This window comes from Benincasa hispida, chromosome 2, assembly GCF_009727055.1.
Source record: "Benincasa hispida cultivar B227 chromosome 2, ASM972705v1, whole genome shotgun sequence".
Lineage (NCBI taxonomy): Eukaryota > Viridiplantae > Streptophyta > Magnoliopsida > Cucurbitales > Cucurbitaceae > Benincasa > Benincasa hispida.
Genome location: NC_052350.1, coordinates 1,133,181 through 1,145,795, shown reverse-complemented (window position 1 = coordinate 1,145,795; position 12,615 = coordinate 1,133,181). Strand labels below are relative to the sequence as shown.

Below are 12,615 nucleotides of genomic sequence, written 5' to 3'. Positions count from 1 at the left end.
AACATAACATTAGATAACTATATTAAATAAATATGTAGAAGCTAATCAGGGCGGGGAAGGGACGTGAATACATTCCCCATCCCCGTCCTCGTCCTCGTTTAGCTCATGGGAAATTCTTTTTCCCATTTTCGGCCTAATGGGGAATCCCCGCGGTGCCCTGTCCTCGTGGGAAAATTAGACAACTCTATATATATATTATTGCATAAAAAATATGTATTAAAGGGGCATTTGGTTTAAGGATTATCTTAAGACTACAATAATCATCTCTACAGTAAATATTATTTTAAAACTCCCAATTAGCTACGGTTAACACTATTTCAAAAATCTTATTTGCTACAGTATTTACTATTTGCCGTAGTTTTTACTATTTTACATCCATCAATTTTTTTATTCTTTGCAACCGTGTTTATTATTTCCTATTCAAACTAAATAGTTTACACCTCAAACACATCTATTATAACCCAAACTAAAATAATCTACACCCCAAACACAAACTATTATCATCCAACTATAATAACCTAGGACTTTAATGTAAACCCCGAACCCTACTTTCCTTACCTAAGTATGTTAACTATGTGATTACAATGTTAAGTAGGTTTACTTATGAAGAATGTTACATTGTAGGGAAAATTTGAAGAATGAAGGAAAAGAATAAGGGAAAATTTGAAGTGTTGTGTTGAAACGCCTTGGGGTAGGCTTGTGAATTTAGCCGATAGTGTTTTTGGTAAGCCAAATTATAAATTTTTATGAGATATATTGAGTTTGGGATTTATGTTGAACAATGGTAGAAGAATACTATTAAGCATAATATGATTATTATTATTTTGTTACTAAAGGCTGAATAGAAGTATGGAATTAAATAATTTTGTGATTATTTGAAAAAAGAAAAGAAAAGAAAAGAGAAAAAGATGCAAGTCGGTGGGAAGGTTTAAGTGGGATGAGGGATCACTCTTTCCTCATTTTTACTGCCGGCATACCTCCTCCTCCAAACCGAAACAAGTGAGGGTACTTCAGCTAGACATCGAATTGGAGAAGAATAAGAAAGTTTAGGGTTGAGTGGGGTAGAATTTGAAGGAAAACATGGGGAAATTCGAAGAAGAATTGAAGCTGGTCTAGAATTCGAGTAATCTGGACAAGGTATGATGTTCAAAGGATAACAAGCTGTAGAAACCGAGTTTGGAGCTGAATATTTGAGGTGAAATTCGAAGAAGAATTTAAGTTGGTCTGGAATTCGAGTAATCTAGACAGGATATGATGTTCGAAAGATAACAGGCTGTAGAGATTGAGTTTGGAGCTAAAATTTTAAGGTAAGATAACTAACTTAATTATAAACAAGTTTCTAGAAGGAAGTTTCTTGAAATGAGTTCTTGATTTCGAGTTATAAATTTTTGAAGTTGAAATAGGAATTTGTGCATAAGCAGACAGCTGGTTGGGAAGATCAAGTAAGTAGCTCATCCAAGGGAGCGAGAGCGAGATAAGGATGATGTAAATCTCGCTGGTCACTCAAATCTTGTTTATTTTCTGCCTAGTCTCGCTAGAATTTATGCTAAGTCTCGCTAATAATGGTAAGTCTCGCTAATAATGGTAAGTCTCACTAAGAATGAAACATCTCGCTGATTTTCATGCTAAGTCTCGCTCATAAGATGATCTCGCTAGTGATGATATCGTTGGTGAAGATCTCGTTAGTGATGATTTCGCTAGTGACGATCTCGCTAGTGATGATCCCGCTAGTAAGCAAACTATTTGAAGCATCTTTATGAGAATTCTAAGAAATCTAACAAAGAATTATGTTGCTTCAGGCCAAGAGAAGCTAGGAAAAACCTATAAACCGTTAAGAGCCCAGACGAGTAGTGAGTGACTAAAATAAACTTAATGTTTTCAATGTTTTGTGCATAAAAGACCATGCGATTTCAATGATGTTTGATGATAAGTTTGTACGTTTTCAAGCAACTAAGTTTTATGAATTGCATAGCATTTCTTCTCCAGCATGTGTATGTTTTATCGCATGCCAAGGTTATATGTTATAAAAGCTAAGTATCTATGATGAAGCATGCGTTTTTAAGATAAAAGCTATGTTTCTACAAATGTATTGCTAAGGGCTATGATTGAATGTTTCTTAATGTATATGTTTTTTCTTTAGTATGATATGTTTAGTAAGTCAGATATTGAAGGTATAGAAGATATCCAAAAAGTACCTAATGTGTTGACGGTACTTAGAAACTCCACGTGCAAATAGGTATTTTTGAATAAGAGGCCAAAGTATGGGTCTCCTAGGCCATATACCATCAACCTGAGGCCGAAGTATGGGTCTCTTGGCCGGATACAGACGTTGGGAGCTAGAGCGATGTATGCTCGTTCTCAACTAAGGTTTAATAATGTTTATTGATGTTTAATGAGTTTTCTTCTCAAAAGCTTGATGTTATGGCTATGTTCATATTTTAAAGGAAGTTGCTTGAAATGTTTTCCAGTATGTTTACGTGTTTTATATTAATGAAAAGCATGGTATGTCCTGATTTCTAGTAGTCACTCACTTTGCGAATAGCTCACGGTTTTCAAATGTTTTTTTTTTCTTTCCCCAGGTAGCGGTCAGATTTCTCGAGATTAATCTTGCTGCTGCTTTCCATACAAGACTCAGTTAGTTGAAGAGAAACTAGGTTAACTATTGTATATATATACACTTGTTGTGAGAAGTGTCAGGGACATGTTAGTGAGGAATGTTAGGGACTTGTTAATATCATTTTGAGCCCAGCTGTAAATATTTTATCTGTAGATATTATGTTATGGTTTGTTAAGCATGTGATTGTATGGAAGTTAATGCTGAGCCTTCCTGATGAAGGAACTCTTATACAAGAGTCATCCATGAGCGGGATCTTTTCGATTTCATTGTGACAGAATTACCACACATGCATTATAACATACAAATATGCATTGTAACACTAATTACTAGCATACTTTAACAAATAAAATACATAAAGACCGAGTAAACGTACCAGTTGAAAACAATCTTCAATCAAACTCAGTCCAACGGAAGCAAACTCCTCTACACTTTTTATCATTCAGTAAACAGTCGTCTAACAGCACCACGGTCGTCTACACGATCGACAGTATACGAACCAATTACAACTGGGGACGACACCACCACTCGAAGCCCTTGATATTCTCGGAGTGAGAATCCAAAGGGTGGACTTTGATGGAACTGGTAGAGGGAGGAGGAAAATACGATCGTGTTGAACAAACAAGCAAGTGGGAGATAGTAGAAGACTATTGTATAGTCAGGTGCTTGTCGTTTAGGAAAAGGTATACAATCGTGTAGGTTTAGCTAAGCGATCCTCTATCAAATGTTAAGCGATCGTTTAGGTCTGCTTGACGCGCTAAGCGATCGTGTAGAAAAGGTAAGCGATTGTTTAGAAATTGCAGGTGATCGTTTAGTGCGCGGGTGTGCGATCGTTTAGGAAGATGGGCACCATCATATAGGCTCTCAATGCTATGCAATCATATACTTTCACACCGTGAGCGAATTTTCAGATATCTTACAAAATGAAAACAATTTTCATTTTATTCTTCAGTTACAAGAACTAAATTCAAACTTCCCACTATTGCACAATTTCGGAGAATTACTCGGCCAATTATTTCATAACTGCCTAATTAATTAAATAATGAATATAATCATATTATATTCTTAACCTATAGTTTGATATCATATATCTACTATAGTATTTTCTCCTCTACTTGATATAAATCATATTTATATCAAATTTCTTCCAAAATAATGTATCTTATACATTTAGTCAATTATATCATATATAATTAACCAGTTCAATTATATAATATATAATCGAACTCCCTCTTATCAATTTGAACATTTCAAACTGACCCAAAAACTTATTCTCAACTTTATCCAAGCTACCACCCTTATGGACCTATGCCTCGAAACTCCAATGGTATGTGAATAACTGACTAAACTTTTTAGCCACGAGATCCACCATCCGTTAACTGTCAGACATTCCACTAAAGACCAACAGCTGAACTCTTCTTACCACATATATATTTTTGTGTCCATCGGATATAACCAATCATGAGTATGATGACCCTTCATAAATGCTCGTAAGTACAACTGAGCCAAATTACTATTTTTCCCTGTAGTTACATTTCACTCCTTAAGAACCACTGATCCCTCTAATGAACAATACAACATAGTCCAACTATGTGTGAACACCTCTCGGGCCAAGAGAAGGCGTGTGACACCACATCGTTCAAGCCTTGGAATCAGCCTTTAAGGAAGCTATCTATCTACTTGCCCCTGCATCGGGGAAGGAGCGAATTCCATCTTATGTAGCGAGTTCCCAGCTCCCAAATCAGACGAATCCTCAAAGTGGTAGGTTTGAGTCGGCGACCTGGCCACTTGCACCCATGCAAATCAAAGAACCACCCTCAATGGCAGGAGTTCTCAACTCACTCAGGATTGAGGTCATGTTACCTATGGTCATTCTAGTGAAGTGAAGTCTCTGTCATGAACGGTGTTATATAATGAGACGTTAACACTTCGTGGTCAGGTCTTATACAAACTCTTTGTATAGGACGCTCCCGCTCGCATGTCCCTTACATGAATGATCAGGATTAGATCATCTGTGACAAGTCACAACACTTGTGACCATTCCACAAAGTGGGTCGCATCCATAGCGTTACCAGGATAAGGTTTCCCTCCTATATTCATATACTACAGACCATTTTGGTTATCACTTAAGACATGATCCACTTGTATGTTACCACATACATGTTTAAGTTACATCTAGATAACCAGGGATTTTAGGTTTATTGGTTTGTGGTAAAGCAAATAAAATATTCAACTGAGCAAAATCAAGAAGTGGAGTAAAATATCATATATTATACATCACAAGCGTTTGTACAAACTGTTTACAAACTACAGGACACGAGACTTTAAGGCATCAACCCCAACACTTGATGTGGGCTAATTGTATAAGTTAATATGTTTATCAAGTTGGTACTAAAGATGTTAAGTAAGTAAGTAAAGGGAGTAAGTGATGGCGATAAGGCTAGTAACTACTACCGTCACATCTTCTTCTAAGTTTAGGGGGCGTGACATTTAATAACTAACTCCTTATCTCAAACGCCCCCTAGCAGATTTAAGTTTATTCAATATTTTACTTTTTTGCAATTAACATTATTTTTTGAAGTTATTTTGGAGGTTTTTTTTCTTTATTTTATTAGAAACTCAAGCCCGTTAAGAGAGAATGGTGATTAAAGATTTTTGTTCTTCAAAAAGAAAATGTTAAACTCTATCAATACGATTAGGAGTGTTCAAAAAACCCGATGACCCAAAAAAATCGATCAACCCAACCCAACCCGTGCGGTTTGGGTTGGGTTGGGTTCAAATAAATGAAAATTTTATGGGTTGGGTTGGTTCATGGGTTCATCTGATATAACTCAAACCAATCCGAACCAACCCGAATTTATTATTAACTTTAAAATATATTTCTTTATTATTTATAACCCAATTATTTATACATATATTGATTTTAATTTTATTTAATTCCAATATTTTTTCAATAATTTATTCTTCGACAACTTTAAAAGTAGTTTCTTTTCACTTTAGAAATTTTCACTATATAAATTGAAATTGAGTTGTTAATCTTAATTCAATATATGAGAATAATTAAATTAGATTTTTACATATTTACATTTTGCTTCTTTTTAGAACAAAGTTTTAAGTAAATGACCCAATTAACCCGAACCAACCCAGCCTAAATATTTCATGGTTGGGTTGGGTTGGGTTCATTTTTTAATAAGGTTATTTGGGTTGAGGAAATTCAAAACGGGTTGGATCTAAAAAAATATTTCAACCCAACCCAAGACAACCCATGAACACCTCTAAATACGATGATTTGGAAATTTAGAAATTTAGAAATTCATTTAATGAAGAGGTAAACTATATATATTTCTTTTCTTTTCTTTTTTTTTAATTTTTCTTTAAGAAATGCATTTACAGAATTAAATTGGTATCAAATACCAAAAAAAGAAAAAAAAAAGTGTGTTCAAAATATTTATTTTTCTATGTTTCATGGAGTAAGAAAAGTAATTGAAATACCATACTGGCCCATTTGGTTCATGGGAATAAGAGATGAGAATGGAAAATGATATTCTATCATCATGTTTGATACAAATTTTTAATATTATGAATGAGAATATCTTATTCCAACGCATTTTATATTACAGTTTTTCGTAACCACTCAAATACATGGGTTTCCTCCATTTCCAATTGTTTTCCTCTCTCTTACTTTTTATCTATTCATATTATTTGTTCTTTTTCTTTGTTAATAGTGGTTAATATATTTAAATTTTATAAATATATTTAAATTAAATTTATAATTGACATATATAATTAAGGAAAATTATTGCAAATGGTAAAACTGTTGAAAATATTTACAAGATATTACAAAATTTTAGAACTATCAATAATAGACGTTGATAGATACTGATAGAAATCTATTGATATCTATCAATGTCACTGATAGACACTGATAGTAGTTCTAAAATTTTGCTATACTTTGTAAATATTTTAATTTATTTTTTTATATTTAAAAACAACCCTATAATTAACTTTATAAATAATAAAGCTAATATAATAATTTATTCTATTATTATGAATTAATATGAAAAGTCATAATCTTTTTTAAAAAAATATGAATAAACATAATTATATTTGCTTAAATCTCTTTTTATCGGTAATATATATTAACATCATAAATTATTTATTAAAATTATTGATTAGTATTTAAAAAAATATTAGTTAATTAATTAATAATAAAATAAGTTAATTTTTTCAATTAAACAATCTTGTACACTTGTACTAGTTTTAATCTATAATCATAATTAATCTATATATATATTTATGCTAAATAAGTCTATATATATATATATATATCAACTTTGAAGAGTTCACAGTCGTCAACATTTCATTATATTTGTACTGAAAAAGTCTTTTGGTAGTTTGGGGCATGTACATTCCATATTTCCAATTAGCAAGTTCATTCTACGAGCATCATTAACATACCATAATTCATTATATTAAATGAAACTGTTTCTATATAGGGTTGTGCAGCGAATAGAGGTTTGGTCAATGGAGACCGTTTAAACTTTTATGGGCATTCAATGTGATTTAGCTGCCTGCCATTTATGTGTTTGAGTTATGCATCTGCTTTATAAGCCCCTCTAATTTTGCAGGCCAACTTTTACTTTGTCCCTTTCTTTAATCTTCTTGGAGATGCAGATTGTATAATTTCAATTTTTCTTTTTTGTACAGTCTTCTAGATTTTATGTTCTTGATGCTCTCTCCAAGTGTTTGCATATGCTGCTGCAAGGTCTGAAAGACAGGTGATCATCATTTGTTTATCATATTTATGCAGGTGAAAGAATTGTTGAGATTAGATGGTTTGATTTAGTAATTTCAGTGTCACTTTCTGTCGCTCTTTTTTGTGTTTGTTAAGTAAAACGTTGGTGGTTTGTGTCTCCATGTCATGTAATCAACTATGAGATGATTGTTGTCTGATTGTTCCTTTTCTTTGCATGCAATCTCTTGCCTTTTAAGTGTTTGACAAATTTATGTACAGTTAGCAATCGGGAAACTTTAGAGAATAGATGAGCAACGAATTTTCTGATTTGGTAGTACACAATATGCGGAAAAGCCGAAGCATGGAGAAGAATAAATTGAAAGTCGAGGATATTGAGTCATTTAAGAGAAGTTGTTATAATGTTGTAGAAGAGAGTGATGATGAATCAGAAGCAAATGGAGATAGAATGAGTTGGTATTCGTCGAAGAGTTCGATCGAAGACGAGTTACCTGAGCTTGTTGTTTTCCTACAAGAAACCAACTATGAATTTGTAAAAGACATTTGCATTGATGAATCGGCAACTTCACGTGGAAAGTGGTTCGAGGAGAATTGCGACACAGAAAATGGCTATGTCCACCGTATGCTCAACCGTGATACATTAGAAAGCGATGATGAATCAACTGAAGAATCCGAGGATTTGGAGTCGTCAATTTCGAGTACTGAATCAACACAGACGCTTGATGAGAAACAAAAGGCTCATTCTGATGCACTAGATGAAATTCCTTCTGAAGTTCCCCCCCATAAGAAATCTGTGCCAAAATTATTTCTTGATAGAAAGGTGGGAGAAAATTTAGCTTAATTAGCATACATCTTGATATCGTTTTAAACATGGAGGATTGATTTGATTGTCTGCATACTTTGTAGGTTACAGGTAGAAAGGGAGCAGCAGGTTCTACAAACTCTATAGCAATATCATTGACTAAGATACTTGATGAAAACAAACACAAAGGCAAAGGAGTTACCAGAAGCAACATTGAACATGGCAGCATTCGCAACTCCGGTTTATCACAAAGCAGTAACTGGACGGCAGGTTGTGGTCGTTGTTGTGACTGTGGAAGCACATCCATGACTGAGGACTATACACAAGAAAATGAAAGGGGATTATACAGTAGCCATTGTGGCTTTGTTTATCAGAGAGAAGATGGTTCCTCTGCAGTTGATCCTACAAGGCCTTCATTGACATCTTATTTGGGCAGCGCATCACTTCGATCCAATGGCAGCACCAACAGCTCACATTCTTTTGCTTTTCCAATGTACTTTTGCTTCTCTTAACGTTATCTCGTTATACCTCAATTGATTGACAATTGAAACATAGAGCTTATTGTCTTGGCCTGTTCTTGTATTCACAGTTTACCAACAGAATGGAATGGAAGTCCAGAAAGAATGGTGAAAGCTGATCCCTTGCAAACACGAAGGCGGCAACTATGGAGGCTATGTTTTCCCTGCTGTAACTTCTGAGCAATCTTATTGCTCAACCTGTCACTGCTCTTGATTGTCGTTTTCACTCAGATTCCATATCATTTTGTATAAGATATGTAGAACTGCACTGAGCCCAAAAGTTTTTAGTTTATAGCATAAAACATTTAATGTTTTGAATACATTATTTACATTGTCTCACTTTTAGCCTCGAATATTAGCTTAGACTATAAATAGCAATCAAGAAAATAAGACATTTGGGAATTTTTAGGACTTGTCAAAAAAACCACTTAACTCAAAATTTGAGAAGGAAAGCTCCAGTGGGAGGATATGCCCAGCTCAACGTTTAAAATATTCGATGAAGGAAGTCAAGTTTCTTAGTAGTTTAAGCTTTAATCTATTATTAGAACATTTTTCAAGTATTATTGTAGCACATCATTCATTCCATTTAAAATTTAACACATAATCCAATGATATAAGGATTTTATCTGATGGATCTCATGTTAGATTTTGTGTCCTAAATCTTGTTGTAATTTGTAATTTTTTTAATATAAATGGTCTATTTAATAAAATAAGAAGTATTTTATTTAACATTTAGATTGCATTAACTTGATCAAATAAACTAAAATCTAAGGTTGTTTAATGTAGCTTGACCATACAAATAGATTAATAACCTAAAATGGTATATGGATAAGGTTGAGTACCTTATCTTGGTGACACTGCAAATACGGCGTTTTGTAACTGTTACATTAAAGAGTTTATACAAGACCACGGATCGCGAAATGATTGATTTCTATTTATAACACCATTAATTGAAGAGACTAACATTTCTATGATGACCATAAATGACTTGACCTTAATCCTGGGTGAGTGTAAACTCCTGTTTATGAGGGAAATTCCTTCATCTGTATGGGTGAGGATGGCCAATTGACTCAATAAGACTACCATTTTGAGACTTGTTTAAGTATGCAAGATAGAATTCACTCCTTCTCGTCGTTAGGGAAAAGGATGAATTGCTCCTTTAATAGTTGATTCTAGGTCTTGAACAATGAGGTCTCACCCTCTCATTGGCTCGGGAGGGTTAGTTTATAGTTAGACTATAAATTGTTTGTTCATTATAGGGATCGGTAGTACTTAAGGACTTAGATGTAACTACAGGGGTAAAACGAGAATTTGACCCAGCTGTAATTAAAAGCGATTTGTAAATGGTCGACTCATAGTTGATTGGTTATATGTGTGGACACATAAATATATCTATAATGGGAAGAATACAATTATCAATCTTTAATGAAGTGATCGGCAGTTAATGAATGTTGATTAATTTAATTAAAAATTTTAAAGAGTTTAATCAATTAATCTTGTATCATTGGAGCTTCTAATCTGTAGTTTCATAAGATTCTCTTGTTAGCTCATTAAGGATAAAACAAGGAATAAGCGTTTTTGAATAATTTAAATTGTTCAAATTATTTAAAGGAAATAAGGGTATTGGTTATATTAATATGGTTAATATAATGTATAATGTATAGTGATACATTATAGTATATAGTTAATTGTAAATGTGATTTATAATTAAAACTATATAGTACTTGAGAGGTAAATATTTGAATAAGATGGTTATAAGAGAGAATTGCATTTTCATTTGATTAAAATGTACATTATATGATCAATTAAATAAGAGTTAGTTAATTAATCATTTTAATTATATTATATTATATTAATATAATTAATCTTTTAACTCCTCATCACAGGGGATTATTCTAGCATGGATGGGGGTGTTATTGCAACTCCCCTTCTCCCTTTTCTTCATCTGTGTACTCAAAATACAGAAGCATGGTCAGTTCTAGTGGTGAAAAAAATCTATGTTTTTCCCTTCCCTCTCTCAAAACACTAAAGAAATCCCACCATTTCATTTCTTATTGGAGAATAACAAGGTCACTGTGTGGTAATGTTCATCGAGTTGCTTTTTGTCGTGTTCTTGAGTTCGAGAAGGTTTCTTGCTATTCGTGAGGAGAAGAAATCGTGATCTCAAGGAGAGGATTATATGTGAAGAGAAGTGTTCTACATGATGGTAAATTTTCTCTCCATTTTCCTCTCTCTAGAAAAGCACGCTTAGAGTTTAAATTGTTTATCCTGGAAAAATTATATATTTACTTATATGTATTTTGAATTTTACAACATCGAATGTTAATGACACGACGTTCACATATTTTTTACGAGGAATTCAATTCTTTTACTTCATATACCATTCTTAAAAGATAATGATGTGGTAGAATCGAAGAATGGAAATTTTTTGGTAGTACTAAATATTTCCTCTCTATTAGCAAGTTAACATTGTAATAAAGTAGTAGCTACCGAATTCAAATATTTTGCTGTTTCATATTAATATTCTACGTGTTAGACCTGTTATGATCGATGGTAGTATGGAGCCCACACATGAAGAGATAGTTAACGAGTAAATTGAAAACATTAAACTCATAGGTCGAAATATGATGCATATTCTAAATTATTGGATGAACTGAAAGAAAAGTGATCCTACTACAATTAATCTTCAGATATTCCCAAGTAAGCTACAGTTACTGAAGAAACTTTCTCCCACATTCTTAATCATCCCAATGGCTTCTGACTTTTGCACTGAAAATAATGATATAGTTGAAATGAGGTGAAGAAGAAGAGATCATGGTAATAGCAAAGATAAGATCCTCCTCAACCATAATCAGATTGCTGGAAGTTTCTAGAGCTCTACTGAGACAAATGGTTGAGTTGATAGATAGCTCAGTCCAATCCTAATCCAACTTGGGAGACTTCAACTCAATGGTGCCCACTTTTAGTGTATTAAGAGTCTTGAAACTGAGCATGTAATGATGCTCCATTGGACCAATATAATATGCAGTGGAAACCACTGTTGGCCACACACACACACACACAAAAAGAAGACCCATTAGCTTGGGAAAGTAAGTGCCAAATCTGTCTGTTTAGGTAATACTTTGTTTTCATTGTTAGCTCACACCATCCATGTCTACTATTACATCCCCCCCACCATTACCACCATGTTTTGGTGGCACAAGTTTTGCAGGTCAGAAGCGTGGATGAGCGGGGCGACGTAAGGACCACCATAAGCCACCACCATGTGCCGAGTCCCAATCGAAGAAGCGCATCGCGGTTGGAATCATGAATGTTCAATTCTTGTGTGAGGCCTTTTAGAAGCAAGATGAGGTAGACAATGAAAATGACCTTTCACAAGTCACGTCTCACTTGATCATGCATGCCAATTCCCAATCTCAGGACCATTGTAGCACACTACTTTGCAATCCAATCTCCATCCCCGCAACCAACAACAACCACAGAGAGATGTAAGTAAGAGTTCTCCAACATTAACATTTTACTCAATGCAGTTTTAACTCCATTTGCTAGCTCCCATATCGAAAAACGGCTCGATATTTGTCGATCGAGAGAGAAAAAGAGATTGAAACTGAAATAAGATGTTAATTAGGACTTAGGACCACACAAGGCATGTGATATTTGAGTTAGCTGAGACAAAAGGGGGGGTTTTGGTTAGCAATGTTAATCAAATAGCAAGTGACAGATGGGCCTTTGGGGGCAGAAGAAGGCAAGCCTTATCACACTTTTCATTATCAATTAAATGCAAAGCTTACATGTGAGCTGTGATGCTTCAATTCACAGCTCAAGGACCCATCTTTTTCATTTTTAATTTCTTTTTATTAACCCTTTTGTTTACCTCTTCTCCATTTTCCTTTTAATACTTAGATTGTCGTTGGTTATGATTACGATA

General features: G+C 33.9%; 1 protein-coding gene across 2 annotated transcripts; it reads left to right on the top strand.

Annotated features, from left to right (window-relative positions):
• The first annotated feature begins 6,983 nt into the window (after positions 1-6,983).
• On the top strand, positions 6,984-8,981 carry LOC120071641. Of its 2 annotated transcripts, XM_039024005.1 has the most exons (5): positions 6,984-7,204; positions 7,322-7,392; positions 7,629-8,187; positions 8,274-8,662; positions 8,759-8,981. In XM_039024005.1, the coding sequence occupies exons 3-5, from the start codon at positions 7,657-7,659 to the stop codon at positions 8,865-8,867; spliced, it is 1,029 nt and encodes a 342-aa protein (XP_038879933.1). In that variant the 5' UTR covers positions 6,984-7,204; positions 7,322-7,392; positions 7,629-7,656; the 3' UTR covers positions 8,868-8,981. The 2 variants fall into 2 exon arrangements, with proteins under 2 accessions (XP_038879933.1, XP_038879932.1); XM_039024004.1 differs by having other exon boundaries at positions 6,984-7,424.
• The last annotated feature ends 3,634 nt before the right edge of the window (positions 8,982-12,615 follow it).